This window comes from Corythoichthys intestinalis, chromosome 16 (genome assembly GCF_030265065.1).
Source record: "Corythoichthys intestinalis isolate RoL2023-P3 chromosome 16, ASM3026506v1, whole genome shotgun sequence".
NCBI lineage: Eukaryota > Metazoa > Chordata > Actinopteri > Syngnathiformes > Syngnathidae > Corythoichthys > Corythoichthys intestinalis.
This window is the reverse complement of record NC_080410.1, coordinates 33860587-33888430: the sequence shown is the minus strand read 5'-3', so window position 1 is coordinate 33888430 and position 27844 is coordinate 33860587. Positions and strand designations below refer to the sequence as shown.

Below are 27844 nucleotides of genomic sequence, written 5' to 3'. Positions count from 1 at the left end.
ATGATATCTAGGTTCTGACTAAACCATCTCAAACGCGTCTGCATGTTTCATCGCTAAGGTCAGCACATAAACCTATATTTATTTGGCATATCTATGGAACCTACACTTAATTATTCTTAAAAACGTGATTAGAAATGTTGTACAAATATCTTTTAATATCAAGGATCATTTTGACAGGTCCTTTTGATGAGGTGATACAACTTCATGCTTAGTGTACAAGTAGACGCTACAGGCTGGTCGATAGTCTAATATCAATGTTACTAAAATGATTTCGCGTGTGACTATTGTTGTTGTTGTTGTTGTCCCCACCTCATTATCTCATTAACTTGATCATTGAAACACATGCATTCATAGGCATTCCTCCTGGTCTAACTGATTTGGATGTCTATTACAATCAATGGCATGCAATGAGTTAAAAACAATGAAAAAATAATTACCGTTACAGTGTTATTTGTGGCAGTAACCTGTGTGTATTTCTATTTTTACTTATTTTCATTAATTTAGCTTTTATTAAGATGGTATTAATATATTGAGTTATTTATAATACTAATTTTAAAAAGGGAAAATACAATATTTATTAATGATTTTTTTAAAAAAAGAAGAAGAAGAAGAAGAAGCTAATATTAATGTATTTTAAATGGCCCAAAATAGTCACTTGCTCCATAAAGGATTAAAGGTCGTTATTTTATGAGATAACTGTTTGAGCACATTTAAAAGATAAAAGGTTTTATTGTTCCTATGTCGATATCTTCAACCTGTCTGTTTGTTTGTCTGTCTGTCCATCTGTCTAACCCATTTACCTTGATTACTAGGCTACTTAATTTAATCCATGTGTTCGTTAACAGTCATCAATATCTCCAGATATTGCAAGTGGATGATTCAGAGGTTCTACAATTCTATGACCATGACTGAAAAGCCATGAACCAAATCATCTTTCAACATGATAGCGTTCTGTCAGATGTTCACATGTTGCTCCCCAATGCCCACAACATAATGACGCGCCTCAACAAAGTAGGACAACCTGGTATGTATAAGGCGAATATCTTTTTTCCAATATTATTCAATAAAATTGAAGGTAGCCAAATGTAGTAATTAAAAGTTTATCTTGTTGGATGTTTTTTTTCCCCTTTCTGCAAGCACGCACCTAAAATTTGACACCATGTTATATTTAGTGGAGTGAGTTTTATTTATAGCTCCAACCATTCCTACTTGGTGCAATATAAACTCTGAAATAAAGTAATTAATAAGCATTGGTGCGAACACAAAGTAGATGCTTCAGTAGAGACTAGAAGTTTGCTAAATTTCCGATTCTTAATGTATTCGCAATTTGGCCGTGGAAGATTCGAGAACGATTCACAAACATCCAAATTCCGATTATTGAAATATGTCAAGTAAAGCGGAAATAAAACACAGTCAGCGCGGTCTTCGTGACGCAATGAGGAACGGACCATGCTTGTCATTACCAGGGTCATGACTCATTACCTGGGCAATGACAATGCTCAACGCCCCTAGATAAAAAAAAACAATAATACCTGACAGCTGCCGACACCCGCTACAGCTACAAACTATGTCCACATAATGCTACGGTAGATATCTTATTTACTGTATATAGAACTAGATGCGAAATGACGGACTCAGCAGCGTTAGCACATTTTAAGAGAACTAGATGCTAAATGACAGACTTGCCAGCATTAGTAAACAGTCGCCATCTTAAAGCAATAGACTTCTCTGAAAAGCTGTTGTAGCGAACCTTCCGAGCAGACCTAATTAACTTTTTATCTAAAATACTTCTAAATTGGCAAAATCTTGACTTGAGACCATCTTTAAAACAGTTTTAAAACTTTCACATGTCAAAAGTAGACAGAAGGGAAATTATGGAATAACGGGAGCAATTTTAACAATTTTAACAGTCGATTGACAACATTAAATTGTACAGAATGGGGACTTTAGTATTTTATTTACTGTTTTGAACTGTTCACTTGATACTGAAATAGTCGTTTATTTAAGCTTGAGAGGATTTTTGTACAATTTTTGTAACTAAAGTACGAAACATTAAAAGCAGCTAATACAATGGTGCAAATAAGTATTTAGTCAACCACCAATTGAGCAAGTTTTCCTACTTGAAAAGATTAGAGAGGCCTGTAATTGTCAACATGGGTAAACCTCAACCATGAGAGACAGAATGTGGGGGAAAAAAAGGAAATCACATTGTTTGTTTTTTAAAGAATTTATTTGCAAATCATGGTGGAAAATAAGTATTTGGTCACCTATAAACAAGCAAGATTTGTGGCTGTCAAAGAGGTCTAACTTCTTCTAATGAGGCTCCACTCGTTACCTGTATTAATGGCACCTGTTTTATCTCATTATCGGTATAAAAAACACCTGTCCACAACCTCAATCAGTCACACTCCAAACTCCACTATGGCCAAGACCAAAGAGCTGTCGAAGGACACCAGAGACACAATTGTAGACCTGCACCAGGCTGGGATGACTGAATCTGCAATAGGTAAAACGCTTCGTTTAAAGAAATCAACAGTGGGAGCAATTACTAGAAAATGGAAGCCATACAAGACCACTGATAATCTCCCTCGATCTGGGGCTCCATGCAAGATCTCACCCCATGTCGTCAAAATGATAACAAGAACGGTGAGCAAAAATCCCAGAACCACACGGGGGGACCTAGTGAATGACCTACAGAGAGCTGGGACCACAGTAACAAAGGCTACTACCAGTAACACAATGCGCCGCCAGGGACTCAAATCTTGCACTGCCAGACGTGTTCCCCTGCTGGAGCCAGTACACGTCCAGGCCCGTCTGCTGTTTGCTAGAGAGCATTTGGATGATCCAGAAGAGGACTGGGAGAATGTGTTATGGTCAGATGAAACCAAAATAGAACTTTTTGGTAGAAATACAGGTTCTCGTGTTTGGAGGAGAAAGAATACTGAATTGCATCCGAAGAACACCATACCCACTGTCAAGCATGGGGGTGGAAACATCATGCTTTGGGGCTGTTTTTCTGCAAAGGGACCAGGAGGACTGATCTGTGTAAAGGAAAGAATGAATGGGGCCATGTATCGAGGGACTTTGAGTGAAAATCTCCTTCCATCAGCAAGGGCATTGAAGATGAGACGTGGCTGGGTCTTTCAGCATGATAATGATCCCAAACACACAGCCAGGGCAACAAAGGAGTGGCTTCGCAAGAAGCATTTCAAGGTCCTGGAGTGGCCTAGCCTTTCTCCAGATCTCAACCCCATAGAAAATCTGTGGAGGGAGTTGAAAGTCCCCATTGCCCAACGACAGCCCCAAAACATCACTGCTCTAGAGGAGATTTGCATGGAGGAATGGGCCAAAATACCAGCAACAGTGTGTGAAAAGCTTGTGAAGAGTTACAGAAAATGTTTGACCTCCGTTATTGCCAACAAAGGGTACATAACAAAGTATTGAGATGAACATTTGGTATTGACCAAATACTTATTTTCCACCATGATTTGCAAATAAATTCTTTAATAATCAAACAATGTGATTTTCTGTTGGGTTTTTTTCCACATTCTATCTCTCATGGTTGAGATTTACCCATGTTGACAATTACAGGCCTCTCTAATATTTTCAAGTGGGAGAACTTGCACAATTAGTGGTTGACTAAATACTTATTTGCCCCACTGTAGCTGGGGGGCATCAATAATCGATTTATAATTGAATCGTAGCCTCTGAATCGTAATCGAATCGTTAAGTGCCCAAAAATTCCCACCTCTAGTAGAAACCACGTGAAAATGTGTCCTGTGGGGGACACTTCCAATGGTTTCTATTACCCTTGCTTGTACACAGTTGAAAGTAATTACAATGATCAAAACATCTTCAGGATCAGATGCATTCTAGGGATGTCCCCGATGCGATCATGTCATTTTCAGTGGATCGGAATAAGGTGAAAAAACAGACTGGGTTTTTAAAATGTATTTACCGTATTTTTAAGTATTAACTCATTGGCTGCCATTGACGGCAATAGACATCCAATACATTGTGACTGGGAGGGTTGGCAGCGTTCGAAACATGATCACTCAATGTCAGTCTTGGAGAGGCACTTTTTGAGTGAACAGCTCCATCTAGTGTTAAAGCTGGAGAAATGCAAAAAATATAGGCAGAACTCAAGCTTCTTGTGTTTAATATATATAATATATTTAAATTTTTATAAGCCCACAGGCTGTAGTTTGGACACCACTGCTCTAAAGAGTCTGCTAAAATGAACATTGACGTGAAGCATCACGATGCGCTCTAGATTTATGACTGGTACGGCTTTTCATCAAGGTATTACAAAGTATTCATATATCCAATAATTAGGTTGCTCGAATCCAAAATGGTAAATTAAATATTTTGCAGATGACAAAATAAATGTTTTTTCCTTCTAACATTTTAAAAATTGATATCCATTGTGGTGATGTCTACATACAGTATGTTGTACTATGTATACTGTATTTTCTTCTTTTTTTTTTATTCACCCAGTTTTCATCTCCAAATTCAAGTTTTTATCCAATGCCGAAAAACAGGACAGGAAGTGTGAGGCAACGAGTGAAAACAGCGACTGTGAAGCATATGTTACGCAAGGAAAAGACAGAGATGAGAAACATGAAAGAACTGTAGCGCCAGCTTTGGATGAGGATGGAGATCTCGACATTCCAAACCGGTAGGGAAGAGCTCCAGTCTAGTAATTATTGTTGTATGTTAAGACATGTTGATTTTTTTAAAGTGTTATTTTGAATTCACCAAGTTTTTAGGATTTCTGCTCTTTCAAAATTCAATTTTTTCTTTACTGTATTGGTTTACAGACGTAGATGCTAGTGCTTGTACAATATTATAGTTTGTGTTGTTCGTCATGGCACGTAAAATATACATTCTTGACTATTTACAGCAGGTGTGCCTAAACTACCTCCCGTGCGCCAGCTCCGGTCCACTGCACAGTTTTTATTGGCCCACAGCAAATTATGAATAAGTCATTTAATAAGGCCCACACAAAAAGCTTAAATTTAGCCTACATTCTGTTACAGTTTTCAGCTTTAACACTAAATATAGCTAGTCACTTAAACAGTACCTCTCCATTAGCTCCTGGGTCAAAACCTGACTTATATAGCATTTTAGGAAACTGTGCTTACGTTTGGATACCCCTGATTTCCACTATAGCAATTGTTTAATTACAAATGCTTTGCTTTTCTTTAGACCCAGGAATAATGTTACAGAGGATTGCACCAGAGAAGTGATCTGCCCTGTCATTCTCAGACAATCCGATACAAGTGCAGTACAAAACGAAGTGAATACAGATGATGAAGCAGACGAGTGCTTTGATGACATTATACGGATTGGTAAGTACCAGATGGTTAAAATATACAGTACAATGTTGAGGAAATTAACATTTAAAATGAAATGTAAAATGTATAATTGAGGATGGTTTGATAACATAATAATGGGTGGAAGGTTTGAAAGGGTATTGGCTTAATCCAGGTTCTGTTGTTTTTAATGAAGGGCTCATGTTCTGTGATGTAAATGCCATATTGGAAAAAACTACCATTGCAATTTTTGGAGGGTTTTCGATATATAGCGATGTTAAATTTAGTAGAATTTTCACCATATAACTAACTCTGTTTAGGTTAGGCCTGAATGATATCAGGAAAAAATAATATTGCGATGTATTGCCAAGGCTCCACATTTAATTTTTGCATTGGTTGCACGAAACTTTTTTCTTAGGGTGCACCAGCACCAAATGTAGGCGCACCTACATTTTTTATTGCATTACCTTTAACGCAATACATATGATTTTATCATTCATTCATCTTCTGAACCACTTATCCTCACAAGGGTTGCGGGGTTGCTGGAGCTTATCACAGATAACTCCAGGCAGACGGTGGGGTACACCCTAAACAGGTTGCTAGCCAGTCGCAGGGCACATATATACACACACAATGTCAAGTTCAAAAATAGACCCTTAGGTAGACATTTGTAAAATTACCCAAAAATAAGGAGAGAAGACACTCAGTTTTCTTGGCCAAGGAGAGCAAGGAGGGACTAGACAGTGAAATGCTAGATTATGCTGTATAGTCACCAAAATTGATCTAAAACTAAACTCCTTGCTCTTTCTTTTATTAGGGGCTTGTCCTAACACAGAAAGGTGCCGCCCTAAAGGGAGGGGGAAAGCAAGCTAGAGACACCCATTTTGGTTGGCTATGTGTGAGCATGTAGGTGGAACTAACTAAATACACGTGTGTAAGCAAAGGCACTTAGGTAAAGTGGTCAGAATGACCTAGACACTTAAGTTATGTAACGCTGCGGCCATGGAAGATGTCCTCGAATGGAAGATGTCCTCGAAAGTCTAGACGTAAGATGCTGAAGATGTCCCAGAAGGTCTAGTTACGCAATGTTGCGGCTATGAAGCAAGGCAGTCGTCACCCCGACCCTCTTTAACACTTTGTAACACTTAAACATTATACTACAGCCTAGTATAGCAAGCAATAATCATTTACTGTTTATATCAAATAAGAAAAAATATGGCAATATGTATTATGTATGTAGTAGGTATATATAAGCACAAGCAAATATTCAATCAATCAAGCAAATATTCAATCAACCCTCGATAATTAACTCAACACACAACCATTCTTGCAAATACTCACACCTATGGACAATTTGGAGTGCTCAATCAGCATACCATGCACGTTTTTTTGGGATGTGGCAGGAACCTGGGGAAAACCCACACAGGCATGGGAAAAATGTGCAAACTCCACACAGGATGGCCGAATCTTAGATTATTCGCGATTCGGCCGTGGAAGATACAAGAACGATTCACAAATATCCAAATTGTGATTATTGAAAGCGTGGTCATCGGGACGCAATGAGGAACGGACCGAGAGTAAAAACATCATGCTTGTCATTACCCGGGTAATGACAATGCTCAGCTCATGGCTCTGGCTCAACTCATGCCGCTAGATAAAAAAACAAAAAACAATAATACCTGACCGCTGCCGACAGCCGCTACAAACTACATCCACACTGTGCTAGGGTAGATATCACATGTATAAAAAACTAGCTGACAAATGACAGAGTCGGCGGAGTTAGCAACACGTATAGAAAACTAGATGCAAAATTACAGACTTGCCAACGTTAGTAAACAGCCGCCATCTTAAAGCAGTAGACTTCCCTGGAAGGCTGTTGTAGCAAACCTTCCAAGCGAACCTAATTAACTTTTTATCTAAAATACTTGTAATTCGGCAAAATCGTGACATGAATATATCTTTAAAACAGTTATAAAACTTTCACATGTTCAAAGTAGAGAGAAGGGAAATTAGGGAATAATGGGAGCAATTTTAACAACTTTAACGGTTGATTCACAGCATTAAATTAATTGAATGAAGTTTAAAGCTGCTGAGACAGAATGGGGACTTGAGTATTTTATTTTCTGTTTTGAACTGTTAACTTGATACTGAAATAGTCATTTATATAACCCTGAGAGGATTTTTGTAAAATTTTTGTAACTCATGTACGAAACATTAAAAGCAGCTAATAGCTAAGGGGGTGCATCAATAATCGATTTATAATCGAATCGTAGCCTCTGAATCGTAATCGAATAGTTAGGTGCCGAAAGATTCCCACCTCTACTAACCACTGTCCCAACGTGCCGCCTTCATATTGTGAATACATTTTAAACAAGAATAACGTAGGAAAATGCATGTCTTTCTTAAATGCTTCATTGAGTCCACTCAAATTCACTCACGCTTTGATGCTCACGGTGCTCAACATCACTTACACAATGAATGAGTTGGCACAGCACACTTCAGTCTGGGCTGCAAGTTTAACGATGATTTACATATTTGTGCCTTTGATCGTAGAGCTATAAAGGCTTTTCTGGCCAGATCAAAGCTACAAACCTGTCAATCATTGTTAACAATACCAAACATTAGCTGCACTGGTGACCAAGAAAAACAATTTGGTCGTGCACTTTAGCAGGAGGGAGGGTGTGAGTATTTTATTTGCTGTTTTGAACTGTTAACTTGATACTGAAATAGTCGTTTATTTAAGCTTGAGAGGATTTTTGTACAATTTTTGTAACTAATGTACGAAACATTAAAAGCAGCTAATACAGTGGTGCAAATAAGTATTTAGTCAACCACTAATTGTGCTATTTCTCCCACTTGAAAATATCAGAGAGGCCTGTAATTGTCAACATGGGTAAACCTCAACCATGAGAGACAGAATGTGGAAAAAAAAAACAGAAAATCAAATTGTGTGATTTTAAAGAATTTATTTATTTATTATTTATCGAAAGCCTTTGACCGGATCAATCACAGCAAACTTTTTCTTATGTTGGCACAAAGAGGGGTGGCCAAATACATAATCCGTATTCTGGCCTTCTGCTATGCAAATCAACTTGTTCGCATAAAATGGGGTGGCTCGGTCTCTGCTTGCTTTAAAGTAGGTAATGGTTTGAGACAGGGAGGAATTCTCTCTTCATATTTGTTAAATGTTTTCATGGATGATTTATCCAGCCGACTCAATAAGTGTAATACGGGAGGTGTTGTAGGAGGCGCTGTCATTAACCATTTTATGTATGCAGATGATGTGGTGGTGCTCTTCCCATGCAGTGCTGGCTTGCAGGAGTTACTCTCGATATGTTCCGAATTTGGTGATCATTTTGACATCAAATATAACGCAGAGAAAAGTAATGTAATGATTGTCTATTCTAAAGAAGATAGGGCGGCTATATTCCCTCAGTTCTTTCTTGGCAAAGTAGCTATGAATATTTGCAATGAAGCTAAATACCTCGGCCACTTCATATCTGAAGACTTGTCGGATGACAGGGATATTCGTCGTCAATGTTGTAAACTTTATGCACAGGCAAATATGCTTAAAAGAAGATTATTTATGAGCTCCCCCCACGTTAAGACCTCGCTGTTTAAGGCATACTGCACACCGTTTTACACTGCTCACCTGTGGTCAAGGTACACAGCAAAATCCATGCAGAGGCTAAATGTAGCCTACAATGATGCTCTAAGGCTGTTACTGCGTGTGCCTAGATGGTACAGCGCCAGTCAATTATATATTAACTCTGGATTACCCACCTGTTGAGTTGAGTTAATGAGTTAAAACAGGTGCCATTAATACAGGTAACGAGTGGAGCCTCAATAGACCTTGTTAGAAGAAGTTAGAACTCTTCGACAGCAGTGTTGTTAGTTTTACTTTTAAAAAGTAATTAATTACAGTTACAAATGACTTCTCCCGAAAAGTAATTGCGATAGTAACTCAGTTACCTGAATGTAAGAGTAATTTGTTACTTGGCAAAGTAACTCGTGATAATTTTTTCTTTTTTTTCTGGAAAAAAAAAAAACAGGTCACGCAATGTGAAGTTTAAAGGGTTTGGGGGACAATTGGCCCTAGCCCAATTCTTTACCCTCCACCTAACTAGACACAAGGGTATTGTGATAACTAGATAGTAACCTTTGCTATGTGTGGAAGTCATTTAAAGTTTTGAATCAACCGTTAAAGTTGTTAAAATTGCTCCCGTTATTGCATTAGTTCCCTTCTGTCCACTTTAAACATGTGTAAGTTTTAAAACTGCTTCATCATTTAAAGATAGATTTAAGTTAAGATTTTGCCGATTTAGGAGCATTTTAGATTAAAAAAAAAAAAAAAAAGTTACTTAGGTTCGCTAGGAAGGATCTCTACATCAGTGCCTTCCTGAGAGGTCTACTGCTTTAAGATGGCGGCTGTTTACTAACGCATGTAGTCCTTAAAACATGTTGCCAATGCAGCTGCGTCTGTCATGTGCATCTAGTTCTATAATATGATATCGACCGTGTCATGTGGGCGTAGTTTGTCGGCTATGGCTACAGTCAGGTATTACTGGAGCCACCTAGCATTGCGGTTGCAACGGCGTCTTCCCCACACCTGCTCTGCTCTCTCGTCTCTGTGAGTCCGTTTCTCTCAGACTTTTTTTATTCAACCAACTTAGTAACACATAGTAACGCACGCCTTTCCTGCCTCAGTAACGCTAACGGCGTTGCCAAGATGAGAAAAGTAATTAATTAGATTACTCATTATCATTACTGAAAAAAATAACGCCGTTAGTAACGCCGTTATATTCTAACGCCGTTATTAATAACACTGTTTGACAGCCAGAAATCTTGCTGGATTGTAGGTGACCAAATAATTATTTTCCACCATGATTCTCAAATAAATTCTGTAAAAATCAAACAATGTGATTTTCTGTTTTTTTTTTCCACATAGTGTCTCTCATGGTTGAGGTTTACCCATGTTGACAATTACAGGCCTCTCTAATCTTTTCAAGTAGGAGAACTTGCACAATTGGTGGTTGACTAAATACTTATTTGCCCAACTGTAACTCTTTGGATTGAACGTCTAGCCGCTGTAGCGCCATCAATTGCACTGAAACATGAGCATTCACAGCCAGTCCTACCTGTTTGTACTGGTTGTACTTGCCACTGGGATAATTTATTCACTGTTTTTGATGGAAATAAACTTTAAATCCATTTTGACTGGGACCACTGGTAGTGTTCATTTGGTGCCAACCTCAACTGGACCGTTTTTTTAGTTGAATACTTCTGAATTAGGTCACTAGCAGGGGTTTTCTTTATACAGTACCAGAATGAAAAAAAAAACATTTAACACCTGTTTCAGTTTAATGTTTGTCCCTGAGCCACAGTTTAACTAATACTTTTTGTTTTTTAAAATTCATATACTACTTGCCACGTTTCCTCATTCAAGCATTGCTGGTCTTGCCTACCGTCAAATGACCATTGTATTTTATATGAACTATAAAATTATTATTTCGTTACACGTTCACTTTAGACGTGTACTGAAAAAGACTACCGGTATATTGTTTACATTGCAGTTGTGATAAAATGGGGAATGTAAACCTTTTAGTATGATTCCCATTTGCATTTATATACATTTGAATTTTTGCAGAGCATACTATGGCCACACCCCTGGAGGATGTTGGCAAACAGGTTAGTAAAATGACTTTTAACATATAATTTTCTTGATTTGTGACAGGATCAAAACGATTGCTGCCATACCTCAGTCAAAATGGCAGCCAATGAGTTAATACTTAAAAAAATGACTAAATACAAAAAAAAAATAAATAAAATTCCACACTATTCCAATCCTCTGAAAATGATGTGATTGGCCCTTTTTGGGGGCATCCCTAGTGCATAGTGTTCTGAGTGACCATGACTGTTCATATAGCCCATAAAAATTTATGGAATCCTAAATAGGTTTGAATGTTAGTCAAAATACTTTTTCCCACAATATTGCTGTCATAATGTCATTACATTTAGTGTGGGTTCTAGGCTTGCCCTATAGCAATGACAAATGTTTCAAACGTGTTTGTCTTCCTCTCATCAGGTTTGGAGAGGAGCATTACTCTTGGCTGACTTCATTCTTTCTCAGCCCCTCATGTTCAAAGGCGCAACAGTTATTGAGTTAGGAGCTGGTGTTGGTTTAACCAGTGTTATCATGTCCACGTTAGCCAAAAGAGTGTACTGCACAGGTATTCAGTTATAAAGCAATTCTAATTTCTCTTGCTTTCCACTAAATTTCTCGAGTATTCTAATTTTGTGTTACAGATGTCGGAGATGACCTTTTAAGCATGTGCCAGAGAAATATAGTTCTAAATGAACAAATGATTGAGCTTGCAGGTGAGAAATTTGCAACAAAAATCTTCCCCAAACTAGTTTAATCGTCAATAAAACTGTGGTCCCTGTGGATGTAAGCCTATACTTTTCTGCATCCAGTAAATATGTTTAGCCTTTGTCAGCATTTTGGAATTTTCTATTGGCTGAAGGCTGTTGTTGGGGTGTGTACATTATCAATTAAAAAAAAAAAAAATCTATTTTACTGTTATCCGTGGCCTGATCACAATGAAATTTGGCGGGTATATTCTCGGGAATATGCATCAATCCAATTTTTAAATTAAGTTAAATTAAAATTAAATCATGACTGATTAATTAATTGCAGACTTATTTTTGCCTGTAGTTCAGGAGTCCGCTTCATCACAGCCTTCAGCCTGGAGTACCATATTTATACTTAGGAATTAGACAAAAATTTAAAAACATTTCTAGTTGAAGACAGTTGATTGCTGTTTTTGCTGTAATTTGACATGCTTCTTTGCTTTATGCTCAAAGTAAAGCAAATCTTGCAACGTCAAAACGCATGATTATTTTCAAGACTAATATACAATAGTCACACTGCAAAACACACCGCCTTAAAACTAGTTAAAATACCTTGTTTTCATTGTAAATCTGCTAGAAATAAGTGAAATTATTTGCCAGTGCTTCAAGTAAATTTTACTCACTTAGATTTTTTTGCAGTAAGAAAAATAGCTATTTTAAAATCAAACTTAAAACTTTAAAACTTTTTTTAAGCAATAAAGTTTTTAAGTATTTAATCTAAGAAAAAAAGCTTGTTTGCCAGAAATGTTCTCAATCAGGGGTGTCCAAACTTTTTGCAAAGGGGGCCAGAATCGGTGTGGTAAAAATGTGGGGGGCCGACCTTGGCTGACATACTTTACGTAGAACAATATATTTATGCAAATTTTAGCAAGCCATTCTGTGTGTCACATTTGCTTTATTATTTTGTTTTTAATTAATAATTTCCACAAAATCTTGCAACTAGCCTTTGTGGCCTTCTCTTTCATCTCTTGGGCTCTTGCGAAATACTGCTGCTGTAAAGTTAAACTAGCTTTAAGTTGCTTCAATTTCTCGCTACGTATCTTCCCTGTAATCTTGTCATACATGTCAGCGTGTCTTGTTTAGTAATATCGCGTCACATCGAACTCTTTCAAAACACTGTCTCATTGCAAATGAGGCAGACACAGTTTTTGCGTATTTTAGTGAAAAAATAGTCCAATTTCCACCTATCCATGCGTAGGCCGTCACAGTCAACTTTCTTTTTTTTTGTTGATTGTCGCCATTTTAGAAAATTGGGAGTAAAGGGTCACGCGGGTTAATGTTGCTTAAGAGTGCTGCTGCCTTTTAGTGGGTAAATGAAGAGCAGCATTTAGTGTGTAAGCTACTTCATATGCTGGTAGCAGTACTGCTGACCAATTTATTAGGTCTGTGTACGGGCCAAACATTATTGATTTTATGACACAGGCTGGGGGCCGGATGAAATTTGACCACGGGCCGCCCCCGGGCCGCACTTTGGACATGACTGTTCTAAATGAAAGAATAGATATTGTTCAACACATTATTTGAAAGCAAATCTTTCTTGATTTCGGTAAAAAATTACAGACTTCTAGACGTATGGGTTAAAGTAAGTGGAATAATCTGACGCATTAATCTGTTAACTAGTTTTTAACATTCAAAACAAGATGGGGAAAAATGATTTGACTAGATTTAGGAAACATACCGTATTTTTATAGCACTGACACATCCTGGCGCATTCTGAATTGAATTGCTCTGAAGATGACTGAACACTACCTGATACCTAAATATGTGCAAATTAGTTACAGTTGCACATTTTAGTTTACTGCTATTACTTAATGTGAACAGATACTCACTACCTTGGAGGTGAAAATGTGCCATATTACTATACTGTATCTAGTTCGCAACCTGTACACTTTTCCTATTTGTAAAACCTGGCGGTTTGATTTTTTCAGTGTTATTCCAGTGTCTGATTTAAGAAATGCGAGGCTTTATTTCTTTCAGCAGCAATAAAAACAATATTCGAACAAATAGGAACATCCGTTCTTTTCTAATAGTACTCATTAGGGACCTATGTGTGCCGAGGCGTACATTTTAAACAAAAGTACCCATCCGTTTATCTTTACACACACGACGATCTTTAGAAAAATTACTTGAATGTGCTGTTTAACTCTGTTCTGTTTACAATCAGGCGGGGAAGTGAGAGTGAGACAGTTGGATTGGCTCCGATCTGATCTTTGCACAGGTAATTTAAATTATTGAATTATTCATGAGACATTTATTGATTTAGCATTTAAAGTCTCTGTAAAGGGAAAATATATGTCCTGTAAATAAAAAACACCACAGAGAAGTGTGTTGTCAACTCACCCATTTGTCAAGCGGCAAGAGTTATCTTACATTATTTTTCATTACTTTAGTTGCCATTTTACCAGGATTGCACAACAATTTGTGTTGAAAGTGCCCTGAATGTCATTCTTCAAGGTACCTTAATTGGTCCTTTTGGGGCTCTTGTGCAGACGTGTGGTTTCTCTTTAATATGCAGCTAACTGTATTTTTAATATGAAAGTTCATTCACCCCTTCCTGTCAAAATGGATTGGACGTCAAGTGCCGTCAATGGCAGCGAATGAGTTTAATGAGTGTCCTGCATGGATTAAAAAAAAAAAAAAGTCATTCATGCATGAACGAGGTAATAAATGACAATTTCAGATTTTAGTTTGGTCCATTATTTTTGTGAAAGTCCCTTTTAAATGTGTTGTAATTACTGCTCTGTTCAACCGATTTAGATTTAAATACTAAAATATAATGATATATAATAATAAAATATTAAAGGTCAACGACTGCACTTACATATTGATTGTTTTTCTAAATCAGTTGCAGTACGGTAAAAAGGTAGAATGCTAAAAATGGTGTCAATTTCCAAATATTACAGACCTGAGTGTATCTATCATATCTGCATTCACTTTGGTGTGAAATACAAATGTCCCTTCAGACAAGTTCATCATGATGCTGATCCTAAGTTACCAGGGTTACTAAGTTATATAGTTGGCAAATTTTGCACACTTGTATCAAGTCTATGCTTGTATATTTGTACTTTCACTTTCATGCGTTAAAAATAAATGCATTCCATTTGTCTTGCCTGTAGATGCTGATGTGGAACTTAGCTGGACAGAGGAGGAAGTAGCTGATATACATGACAATGTCAGTTTCATCATTGCTGCTGACGGTAGGTCATCTAGACTCTTTTAAAGTCAAAGCTCATATAGTTGCGTTTGCAGTTAAGGTTTCATTTTCTAGCGAAGTCTTCTAAATATAAGAAAAAATGGATTGCAATTCCCTTCCCTGAGCTGTCATCGCATCGTGCTGGAGGGGTTTGCATGTTAAAAGATCGTAGGAACTAAAGCTACATTCAAACCCCAGTCCAAATCCAATTTTTATACCCATATGCTGACATTTTCATGTAGTATGAACAGTCCAATTCCGATGTTTTAAAATCCAACCTAGACATTTTTCATATAAAGATATAATTCCAATATGCATCTAATGCATCTGCACTCTGAATGCTCATCTGTACACCTATACCGTATTGGCCTGAATATAAGACGGTGTTTTTTTTGTATTGAAATAAGACTGAAAACATGGGGGTCATCTTATATTCGCGGTCTAGACGTTATACCCATTCATGACGTTAGATGGCGCCAGATATCATTGAAGCGATGTTCTGTTATGACAGATCTCAGCTACTCTTAAGTTTAACCAGTTTGCATTATTTTATTGCAATGTTTTTCCTTATTCAGATTGTTTCAAGACTACAGTTACAGTTAGACTTCAATTTGATGGTTAATGCAGTTATTGCAATTTTGTTGTTTTATCACAATAGATTGGTTTATTTACATTTCGAAAACCAGAAGCCATTCATTTACGAATGTGATTGCACTTTAGTTTACATATTAAATGTTCAGATATTAAGATTTGAATGAGGCAAAATAACATGCTTTTTCTCTCAAAAATATTGTCATAATCATTTGTTTCAGATGTACTGTAATTATTTTCTATATAAAAAATAATTTGGTGTTCAAAAAGTCTTTTTTCAAACTTGAGTCTTGGAAAAGAGGGGGTCGTCTTATAATCAGGGCCGTCTTATATTCGGGCCAATACGGTACATCAACAGCAAGTGAAATACAGTGGGGAGAACAGGTATTTATTTATACTGCCGATTTTGCTGGTTTTCCCACTTGCAAAGCATGTAGAGGTCTGTAATTTGTATCATAAGTTCTCTTCAACTGTGAGGGACGGAATCTAATACAGAAAATCACGTTGTATGATTTTAAAAAAAATAAATGTGCATTTAATTGCATCAAATAAGTATTTGATACATCACAAAAATCGAACTTAATATTTGGTACAGAAACCTTTGTTTGCTATTACAGATACCAAACGTTTCCTGTAGTCCTTGACAAGGTTTGCACACACTGCAGCAGGGATTTTGGCCCACTCCTCCATGCAGATCTTCTCCAGAGCCTTCAGGTTTCGGGGCTGCTGCTGGGCAACGCGGACTTTCAGCTCCCTCCATAGATTTTTTATCGGGTTCAGACCTGGTGACTGGCTAGGCCAGGGGTTTTCAACCCAGTCCTCAAGGCACACTGTGGGTCCTGGTTTTTGTTCCAGCCGATCCAGCAGAGACAGTTGAACCAATGAGGCTTCTGCTAAAACAAGCCACACCTGACTGCAATCAACTGATTGCACTTGTAAAACACCAGATTGGGGAAAAAGTGTTGTCATCTTGTTTGGTAAGAATGAAATCCTGCACCCACAGTGTGCCTTAGTGGAATAGGTTGGGGACCCCTGGGCTAGGCCACTCCAGGACCTTAAGATGCTTCTTACGGAGCCACTCTTTAGTTGCCTTGGCTGTGTGCTTTGGGTCGTTGTCATGCTGGAAGACCCAGCCACGACCCATCTTCAGGGCTCTCACTGAAGGAAGGAGGTTGTGAAGCCAAAATCTGGCGATACATAGCCCCATCCACCCTCCCCTCAATACGGTGCAGTCATCCTGTACCCTTGGCAGAGAAGCAGCCCCAAAAAAATGATGTTTCCTCCTCCATGTTTCACGGTTGGGATGGTGTTCTTGGGGTTGTACTCATCCTTCTTTTTCTTCCAAACACGACGAGCCGAGTTTAGACCAAAAAGTTCAATTTTGTTCTCATCCGACCACATGACCTTCTCCCATTGCTCCTCTGGATCATCCAGATGGTCAGTGGCAAACTTCAGACATGTCTGGAGTTCTGGACTTGCACTGGCTTCAGCAGCGGGACCTCGCATGCGCTGTAGGATTTTAATCCATGACGGCGTAATGTGTTTCCAATGGTTTTCTTCGAGACTGTGGTTCCAGCTCTCTTCAGGTCATTGACCAGGTCCTGCCGTGTAGTTCTGGGCTGATCCCTCACCTTCCTCATGATCAGTGATGCCCCACGAGGTGAGATCTTGCATGGAGCCCCAGAACGAGGCAGATTGACCGTCAACTTGAACTTCTTCCATTTTCTAATAATCGCTCCAACAGTTGTTACCTTCTCACCAAGCTGCTTGCTTATTTTCCTGTAGCCCATCCCAGCCTTGTTCAGGTCTATTATTTTAGACCTGATGTCCTTACACAGCTCTTTGGTCTTGGCCATTGTGGAGAGGTTGGAGTTTGTTTGTTTGAGCATGTGAACAGGTGTCTTTTATACAGGTAACAAGTTCAAACAGGTGCAGTTACTTCTGGTAATGAGTGGAGAACAGGAGGGGTTCTTAAAAAAGAACTAAGAGCCGAAATATTTACTAGTTGGTAATGTATCAAATACTTATTTCATGCAGTTAAATACAAATGTATTATTTAAAAATTATACAATGCGATTTTCTGGATTTTTGTATTAGATTCTGTCCCTCACAGTTGAAGAGAACTTATGATACAAATTACAGACCTCTACATGGCTTGCAAGTGGGAAAACCAGCATAATCGGCAGTGTATCAAATACTTGTTCTCCCCACTGTACGTCAACACTGTTTGACAAAACAAACAACACACGAGCAAACGAGCAGTGTTGAATAAAGACGCAAAACATACTTTTTGCTTCTTTACACCACACGTGAAGATATCAGGCTGTAGAAACGTTGGCTCAGGTAGCATATGATCCTCAGACTAATTTGCTGACCCATGTATCGGTAATTGTTCTATGTATCGCTATATCATGAGATAATCGTGCTCGTCAGTCTCGAATCGCAAATCATATTGTATTGGGAGGTACCCAGACATTCCCTCCCCTTGGATTTGCATTTTTAATATACCAGTCATAATACTGCTAGAACATAATGTTTGTGTTTTTGTGTCACTAGTTTGCTACGATGATGATCTGACCGATGGCTTCTTTCGAACACTGTACCGACTGTGCAGTAACTTTGCTCACAATTGCACCATCTTTATTTCCATTGAAAAAAGGTAAGGACTACCAACAATTGGTCCTCTGTTTCATACAAGCAAAAACACCAGAAGCATTTTATCATTTGGTACTTCAATAATCAACTCAACATTTTTGGAATATGTCCCGCAATCCTTTGTACTATTATTTAAATTTTCACACATCACTCTGGAAAGTTGCTCACATTTGTTGCATTAGAACCAGAACTGGACCAGTATTTATTTAGGTATCTCTGTTCTCACCTCTGTTCTCACACAATTTAGGTGATTGAGGCTAAATTATATCAGCCTGAATCTTGACAACATTTTTTCATTATTATTTCAAATATGTTGTTTTGTGTGCATATCAAGGTTAATTTCATGCTGTTTAATTTTTTTTTTTTTTTTTTTTTATAATTACACCACGAGTATCCAAACTACGGCCCACGGGGCTACTGTAGACACCCCTGAATGAGACTAAGGCCCACGGGGCTACTGTAGACACCCCTGAATGAGACTAAATATCTATAAAACCTAAGTGACTGATAATTGTTATTTTTTTCAAGGTTTAACTTCACCCTGCAAAAAATGGATGTATCTTGCGACGCTTACAACCATTTCCAACACTGCCTGTCGCAGCTTGAGGACATGGTGGATGGGAAATGCCTGTTCACAGTAGAACAGCTTCCTTCTACGTTCCCCCAATTTCTTCAGTATGAACGCATAGATCAGTTGGTAAGTAACACATCTCTTATAACCTACATACATTTTTTCTTACTTTTAGAGTTTACCTTTTCAATAAGAGTATCGGGATATGAAAAAATCTTGCAAATGCAATTTTCCAAGTTTTTGAATTCATGTGTTCAATGCTCATCACATTTACCTTGTGCAGGGATGTCCAAACTACAGCCTGCGGCTCAGTTTGTAATTGGCCTGCATCAAATTATGAAAATATCATAGAATATGGCCCATGCAAGAAGCTTACATTCAGCCTACATTCGCACTTGTGCATGTTTAATAAAACCCGTGTTTCAGGTCCTTTGGATTAACCAGGGGAGAAAATGCTCCTCAAAATTTGAAGGTTGCTTCTCAAATTGATTTGCAGAACTGCTCCTCAAAGTAAAACGTTTGATCATTGTTGCATGGATTTTCCTCTGTTACTCTGGCTTTCACGCTCATTTCCAACCCAGTCATAAACAACTGGTACAGAGTGGATGGATTGATGGTTTTTTTGTTCAAGATGTTTGATTTTGTTTTTACATTAGCATTAATCAAAGTTATTTTGTTCTTGTTGTTAATTATAAGACTTTTGACTTGCCCTACCCCACTATCAAATTTATTAATAGAGTCCCATTATGAATCTGTTGTTCCAGGAGCTGTGGAAGGTGACTGCCAATAGAGTCTCATTTGACAAAGACCAGTCCAATTCCCAGGAATTAACTTCTTGACATGTACTATCTGTCACCACCAATGGACAATCCTCTTCCAGGAATCTCTCAAATCTTCAGGTTTAAATTTTGAAGTGTATCTGTAATTTTCGGTTTCAGCCAACAATTTTCATTTAGGTGCATCTCTACTGTAATTATGATTACTACTGTGAGTTAACATAGCTTACTGAAACAGTGCATCGTATTAAAATTTAAGTGCAGTTTTGTGTTGTTGTATTTAGTGTTGCACTGAATTCGATGCTTGTATCAGAAGGGCCCCAGACACATCGCTAAAAAGCAGATATCGGTATCGACGTGTACTCAGCCATAATGCACCGGTTCTATGCAATATGTACACTTTGAGATTTAGTTATCCTACCCATGATACCTGCCAGTTACGAATGCTGCCGTAAAAGAAGCAGAAATTGTTGCTCTTCCCAAGATGGTCGCCGATTACAGACTCCATGATAGCAATTATTTTACATTCAAGTGAGTGTGCAGCAGAGGTGGGTAGTAACGCGTTGCATGTACTCCATTACATTTACATGAATAACTTTTTGAGAAAAATGTACCTCTCAGAGTAGTTTTACTCAGCTATACTCTTTACTTTTGAGTAGATTTGTGAAGAAAAAAAACTCACTCTGACGCCGTAAGTTTGGGCTACTCAAGATTTGTTATATTTTTCCTCTTTATTCTACATATTAGATTGATTTATTTATTTATTGTCAGTGATGTCAAGAGTAGAAACGTGCTTGGGCTATTACCGGGATAGTTCTACCGATTTCACCAATGAGACGTCGCAACAATAATCACATGACTCCATTATACCAATCAGATGGAAGCTTGCCATTCTTCACGCCAGCCTGTTCAATCGCGGTGTCTTTAAAGCACTGTAAAAAATTGAATATTTAATATACTGTACCTCAACATGACACGGAAGCGTGGGTTTTAACATCCCTCCCAGTTTTTATTTGGCACTGATTAACTACGGAAAACCGTAGACGTGATCCTTTTAATTTCACAACAGTAATTATGAAGGAACTCTTCACTATTCAAACTTGGCTATTTCTCCACCAGAGGGCAGTCATGGTCTTTGGACGAATAAGGCTTCATTTATGATTTTTTTTCTTTCTTGTCGGAATGCAGTCATTTTTTTTTGTTTGTTTTGCATTTCTTTGGCTTAATGTGGTTATGTAATGGGTTATTGTACAGTGTATGTCATTATAACAATAGTCCATACAGATAACGTTTTGCTCAGAAAAAAATACCATTGTAAAAAAAAAACATCCAACAAAAATTGAATTGAATATTCTTTTCACCAAATACTTGTTTTACTTTTACCTAAGTACATTTTTTACACGACTACTTTTACTTTTACTTGAGTAACATTATTTTGAAGCAACGCTATTCTTAATTGAGTAAAAAATTTTGACTACTCTACCCACCTCTCGTGTGCAGTAATAGTCACTTGCTCCTTAGAGCAGGGGTGTCCAAACTTTTTGCAATGGGGGCCAGATTTGGTGTGGTTAAAATGTGGGGGGGCCGAGCTTGGCTGACGTCCTTTACTTAGAAAAATATAAGCAAATTTTAGCAAGCCATTCTGTGTTTCACATTTGCTTTATTATTTTTTTTAATTGTAAAATTTCAACAAACTCGCAACTAGCCTTTGTGGGGTTTTGTTTCGATTCTCGGGCTCTTGCGAAATACTGCTGCTGTGAAATTAAACTAGCTTAAAGTTGCTTTAACTTCTCGCTACGTGTCTTCCCTGTAAATCTTGTCGTACATGTCAGCCTGTCTTGTTTGATAATATCGTCTCACATTGAACTCTTTAAGAACAGCGACTGTCTCTTTGCAAATGAGGCAGACATAGTTGTTGCGTATTTTAGTGAAGAAATTTCCACCTATCCTTGAAGCGTCGGCCGTCGCAGTTAACTTTCTTTTTTGTGTTGATCGTCGCCATTTTGGAAAATTGGGAGTAAAGGGTCACCCGGGGTAATGTTGTTTAGAGTGCTGCTGCCTTTTAGTGGATAAATGAGGAGCAGCAATTGTTTGTAAGCTACTTCATATGCTAGTAGCAGTACTGTTGACCAATTTATTAAAGTCTGTGTGCGGGCCAGACGTTATTGATTTTATGACAGCGGCTGGGGGCCGGATGAAATTTGACCAGGGGCCGCATTTGGCCCCCGGGCCGGACTTTGGACATGCCTGCCTTAGAGGGTTAAGTCCTGGCATCATTTGAGATTAATTTTATGTAATAAAAAATACTTTAATGATCAGACGAATGATATGACATTTGATAACATCCTGCAGCATACATGATGGCCAGATTAAGGAATCACTTATTGGCCCAGTGTAATAGTTTTCTTTACTATGTACTACTCAAAAAGTCTTCTTTGTGTTTTATATTTTTTTCCGTGAACAATACAACAACGTATTGTCGACGTTATTGTTTTCTTTAGTCCTTCACAAAAAATCAGCATATTGTGATAAATTTCATTATTTTCTGTAATGTACTGATAAACATTAGACTTTGATGTACAGTGGGGCAAATAAGTATTTAGTCAACCACCAATTGTGCAAGTTCTCCTACTTGAAAAGATTAGAGAGGCCTGTAATTGTCAACATAGGTAAACCTCAACCACGAGAGACAGAATGTGGAAAAAAAAAAAAAAAAAACAGAAAATCACATTGTTTGATTTTTAAAGAATTTATTTGCAATTCATGGTGGAAAATAAGTATTTGGTCAATACCAAAAGTTCATCTCAATACTTTGTTATGTACCCTTTGTTGGCAATAACGGAAGCCAAACGTTTTCTGTAGCTCTTCACTCTTCACTTGATGTAAAGAAATCAACTGTGGGAGCAATTATTAGAAAATGGAAGACATACAAGACCACTGATAATCTCCCTCGATCTGGGGCTCCATGCAAGATCTCACCCCGTGGCGTCAAAATGAAAGCAAGAACGGTGATCAAATTTCCCAGAACCACACGGGGGGACCTAGTGAATGACCTACAGAGAGCTGGGACCGCAGTAACAAAGGCTACTATCAGTAACACAATGCGCCACCAGGGACTCAAATCCTGCAATGTCAGACGTGTCCCCCTGCTGAAGCCAGTACACGTCCAGGTCCGTCTGCAGTTCGCTAGAGAGCATTTAGATGATCCAGAAGAGGACTGGGAGAATGTGTTATGGTCAGATGAAACCAAAATAGAACTTTTTGGTAGAAACACAAGTTCTCGAGTTAGGAGGAGAAAGAATACTCAATTGCATCTGAAGAACAGCATACCCACTGTGAAGCATGGGGCTGGAAACATCATGCTTTGGGGCTGTTTTTCTGCAAAGGGACCAGGACGACTGATCCGTGTAAAGGAAAGAATGAATGGGACCATGTATCGAGAGATTTTGAGTGAAAATCTCCTTCCATCAGCAATACAAGGGCATTTAAAGATGAGACGTGGCTGGGTCTTTCAGCATGACAATGATCCCAAACTCACAACCAGGGCAACAAAGGAGTGGCTTTCGTAAGAAGCATTTCAAGGTCCTGGAGTGGCCGAGCCACTCTCCAGATCTCAACCCCAAAGAAAATCTGTGGAGGGAGTTGAAAGTCAGTGTTGCCCAACGACAGCCCCAAAACATCACTGCTCTAGAGGAGATCTGCATGGAGGAATAGGCCAAAATACCAGCAACAGTGTGTGAAAAGCTTGTGAAGAGTTACAGAAAACGTTTGGCCTCCGTTATTGCCAACAAATGGTACATAACAAATTATTGAGATGAACTTTCGGTATTGACCAAATACTTATTTTCCACTATGATTTGGAAATAAATTATTTAAAAATCAAACAATGTCATTTTTTTCCCCACATTTTGTCCCTCATGGTTGAGGTTTACCCATATTGACAATTACAGGCCTCTCTAATATTTTCAAGTGGGAGAACTTGCACAATTAGTGGTTGACTAAATACTTATTTGCTCCACTGTATTTTAGATTCATTACACACAACTGAAGTACTTGAAGTATTTTATTGTTTTATTTTGATCATTTTGGCAAAAAATTCAAGAAAAACCAAAACTTCTTATCTAAAAAAATTAGCATATTTCATCTGACCAATCCAAAAAAGTGTTTTTTAATACAAAAAAAGTCAACCTTCAATCTTTTATACCAGCTATGCACTCAATACTTGGTCTCAATACAATGCGGCGTGGCATGTAGGTAATCAGCCTGTGGCACTGCTGAGGTGTTATGGAGGCCCAGGGTGCTTCGATAGCGGCCTTAAGCTCATCCACAGTGTTGGGTCTAGTGTCTCTCAACTTCCTCTTCACAATATCCCACAGATTCTCTATGGGGTTCAGGTCAGGAGAGTTGGCAGGCCAAGGTTGTGCTGAAAAATGAAATCTTCATCTGAAGTGCTCCAAAATCTCCTGATAGCTAGTTGCATTGACCCTGCCATTGATAAAACACAGTAAACCAACACCAGCAGCTGACATGGCACCCAAAACTCAAAATCCTATCAGTACTTACAGTTTAGACTAACTTAAAACTGAAATAGAAAATAGCTTGACACAAATGGAAATTAAATTGAAACACGTGGGGAAAACACGTAGCTTTCAAGTAATGTGTGTTATCAAGCATAATTACATTTTTAGGTAAGAAATATTTTTTTTATAAGATCTAGAAGTTTTTGAGTGAAAGCAGTTAATTTTTTTTTTCTAGTCACGTCTGAGATACAATTGTTGGCTGTTTTCAACAATGTACATCGAAAATAAAGACATTGATTGACTGAAAATGGTTCAATATCGGATTTAATGTCTTTTTTTCTCGTGTATATTTATAATTGCTCCTTACCTTAAAAAAATGTTTTATCCGATTACTCGATTAATAGATTGAATTTTCAGTCGAATACTCGATTACTAAAATATTCGATAGCTGCAGCCCTAATTAAAACAAAGGCTTGAACTACTTCAGTTGTGTGTAATAAATCTAAAATATATGAAAGTCTAATGGTAAAGGGTACTAAAACACTAAGGGGCTGTGAGATATCAATAGAACCGTTATGTGGCAAGATAACAAATATAGTTAACAAAAAAATAAATCGCATTCATGAGCAATTATCGAAAATAGATCGAAAATTACGAACATTTCCGAAAGTATTCCGGAAACAGCCGAATGGGGCGGAGACGTCATAACAAGGAAACGAAAGGTCGACGCAGGTGCAATTTATTGACGAGAGAGTTGCGTTCGTGTTTTATCAAAAAATCGCGAAAATGGTTCAAACCTGTCATGCTATGTGGTCTACAAATAGCCATTTGTCGCAATGTAGTACCCATGAGTTCCCGAACGCGAGAAAAAGAGCTGGACTACGCTAAAGTTCATCCGTGCTAAGTGGGCTAATTTTGCAGAGCCAGCCTCCGGTGTTCTGACAAAATTTGCAACCCATCAAAAATTGCTACCTTGCGGTTTTGCGCATGCGCGTAACGTTAAAAATGGCCGCGAATGCAGCGATTCCAAAGTAAACACTACAAACTTTCTTTAAAGAAAGGAATATTTACTTAAGTTTGATCATGTAAAGACATGTATAAAAGTTCTCAGACACATCCTACCATGTTAGCTGCACACAGCAACTGCACCCCGCGCTCTCACCGTTAACGACTTCGCCGTGTCGTTAAGTATTAATTTACGCCATTTTCGTGTTGCACATGTATGTTTATGATGTATCTAGTTTAGTTAGCACCTTTGGATAACATTGAGAGTCCAACTGAATCTAAAAGAGGGCTTTTTTAGTGCCACAAAAGCTTTGGGAGCAAAATTTTATAAGGGAGCAAATTTTGACAGAACACCGGCACGGTTTTGTGTGGTGCGCATTTTACACCTGAAAGCTATTCGAACTATGGACAAATGAAATCGGGTTTTGCCAAGAAATTGCTGATGAAAGCAGCCACCATACACGCGCAGCCACCTAAATGTCCCGCGATACCAAGAAAGAGGACGACTGGCTCTGACGAGACCACCCCAGGCTAACCAAAGGAGCGGAGCAGCCAAGCTCGAAATGGCCAGAGTGAGTACTCTTTTATAATAAAAACATATCACGCATTGGATATCGGACTGGACTCATGTATAAATTATCGCTCGTAAAATATATAGAACAAATCCTCGAATCCCATTCATATTTGTGTCTGTTGGCAGAGCGAAAACCTATGATAGCACTATAAATGATAATTATTCTATACATTACATTATTTTGCAGTCACGGTGTATCAGCTTCGCAAAAAGAAATGCAAAACAAACCATTCGGTGTTTCCCAGCCGATGTTGCCGGTGTTTCATCAGTGTGATTGCTCCTCTCAATGATCCTTTCACTAGGCTGCATTGGCTTTCGTTTGGGCTCAAATTGATAACCCAAAACACCAAAGAAAGGTTCATAACTCTCCTCGTCACCATTCGAAAAATGTTCGTTACGTCGGGTTCGTCGCTGCAACTATAAACAAAATTGTCCGCTATCATCGCCGCCATTCAGTACTAGGGACTGAGCCGGTTGTTTCCTCGTAGTGACGTCACGCACACAATATGCTAGATTTCCGGTATCTCTAGGCGGGTCCTTTTAGCTTGACAATCGATCCAAATTTCTATCATTTTCTTGGTGTTGCGATGTGTGTAATTACACGAAGTGGCATGATATGACTCCAAAAGGCATGCGTTTATGGATAAATGATGGAATATTAGCATTTCCCCAGGTGTTGTCATACCCTTTAATCAGTACATTATAGAAAATAATGAACTTTATCAGAATATTGTAATTTTTTAGAAGGACTAGGAAATATAAACACATTACGTAATCCATTTTGGGGGGCTTTATAGAAAAGTTGTTTGCAATTATACTGACCACTAGGGGGACATAATAGATGTAAAATCCAAAGCGGGAAAGCAGCCAATCATAAGCGGGTCTAACGGGGAGGGCAACTCAGCATGGGGGCAAACTGCACCATATGAAGCAATCAACCAGCTTTTGAAAAGGCGTTATAGAATAGAACTGTTTCCCCCGGATCAGCTGGAAGCGGAGAGGCACAAGTTGTCAGGCCGACCACCACCAGGACGGAACCACAAATCCGACAAGGAAGAAGCCCCTCCTCCCCTTAGCGACCCGCGCGGCGGCTGTCTAGCCTGCGAGCTGCAGTCGAGCCCTCTGCCTCACCGACTCCGATCCAGTCGTCCGATTTAGCGGTAAGTTTTAGAAGCCTGCATGTCACGATGGGTCTACGTCTACATAGCATGAGCACGTCGTGTGTGTCACGCTTCCAAGTAGAGAGTGAGCAGGTGACTCCGCAGAGTCCGTGTAAACAGAACGGCAGATGATGGTGCAGCCTGCAGAATAACGTAACCTATTAGGAGAAGCTTGCCAACTCCGATATTCTCGACTCATTCATAACACCTCATGTGGAAGCCAGTCGGATCCAGTTGGAACCAGATTGGAATGAGGACAGTTAAAGAATCAAAAACAAGTTGAAAAGCCATTCATCATCAAACACTTTGAATGGGCTCGTTATGGTAGTGAACCTTTGGATCCATGAATGGATAGGATACTGTGTTTGACCTGCACCTGACTATCAAAAGTTGTCGCCCTTCTCTCACTGGAATTCTGCATCATGCAGATCTCGATCTGTCCATGTAATGTTTTGAAATTGCTTAGAAAAACGCTGCAGGACATACGTCACAATTCATAAGTGTCAACTGTTTTGTGTTACAAGTTATAATGTCATTCAGAATGCATAACAATTAATTCATTCCTACTTTAAGAAAATTGGCAGAAAGAAAATTTGAATCAGTATTTTTTTGTTTTTTTTGTTTTTGTAATTGTGGGTTCTGAAGTTTATGTTATGGCATGCCTGGTTTATACTGTTGGATTGCCCTAATTACATTACAGAACATCGTTACAGTTTAGATCGGTGGTGTCCAAGCTACGGCCCCGGAGCCAACTGTGGCCCAATTTTTATTGGCCAGCAGGAAATTATGAAAATATTATTTAATATGGCCTGCCAAAGAAGCATGAGTTCAGCCTATATTCTGTTGCATTTCTCAGTTTTGACATTAGATGGAGTTGTTAACTTAAAGTGCCTACGATAGGATTTTAAAAAGTCTTATATAGCATTATTATGTGAATTGGAATCATATTTTGAGACAATTCGACTATATACAACAATTTGGCAAAGCGCAGATGACGGGAAATTAGTCTTTTAATCTGCCGTTTAGCCCCTGCGTGGCATTATAGCGCTCTAGCGTCCCCAACAGGAGGATGA

At 38.5% G+C, this 27844-nt stretch overlaps 2 protein-coding genes across 3 annotated transcripts in view; both read left to right on the top strand.

Annotated features, from left to right (window-relative positions):
- On the top strand, positions 1-22213 carry mettl22 (methyltransferase 22, Kin17 lysine). Of its 2 annotated transcripts, none has more exons than XM_057818017.1 (12): positions 1-58; positions 846-1024; positions 4498-4678; positions 5209-5351; positions 10963-11003; positions 11401-11545; positions 11622-11693; positions 13891-13944; positions 14843-14923; positions 18067-18169; positions 18694-18862; positions 19501-22213. In XM_057818017.1, the coding sequence occupies exons 2-12, from the start codon at positions 919-921 to the stop codon at positions 19573-19575; spliced, it is 1170 nt and encodes a 389-aa protein (XP_057674000.1). In that variant the 5' UTR covers positions 1-58; positions 846-918; the 3' UTR covers positions 19576-22213. The 2 variants fall into 2 exon arrangements, with proteins under 2 accessions (XP_057674000.1, XP_057674001.1); XM_057818018.1 differs by having other exon boundaries at positions 5-58; positions 862-1024.
- A 4259-nt stretch (positions 22214-26472) lies between these two features.
- abat (4-aminobutyrate aminotransferase) overlaps positions 26473-27844 on the top strand; it is a 54590-nt gene continuing 53218 nt past the window's right edge. Inside the window, exon 1 of the mRNA XM_057861224.1 lies at positions 26473-26771. The gene's annotated coding sequence lies outside the window, so the exon portion shown is untranslated. The remainder of the gene's footprint in view (positions 26772-27844) is intronic.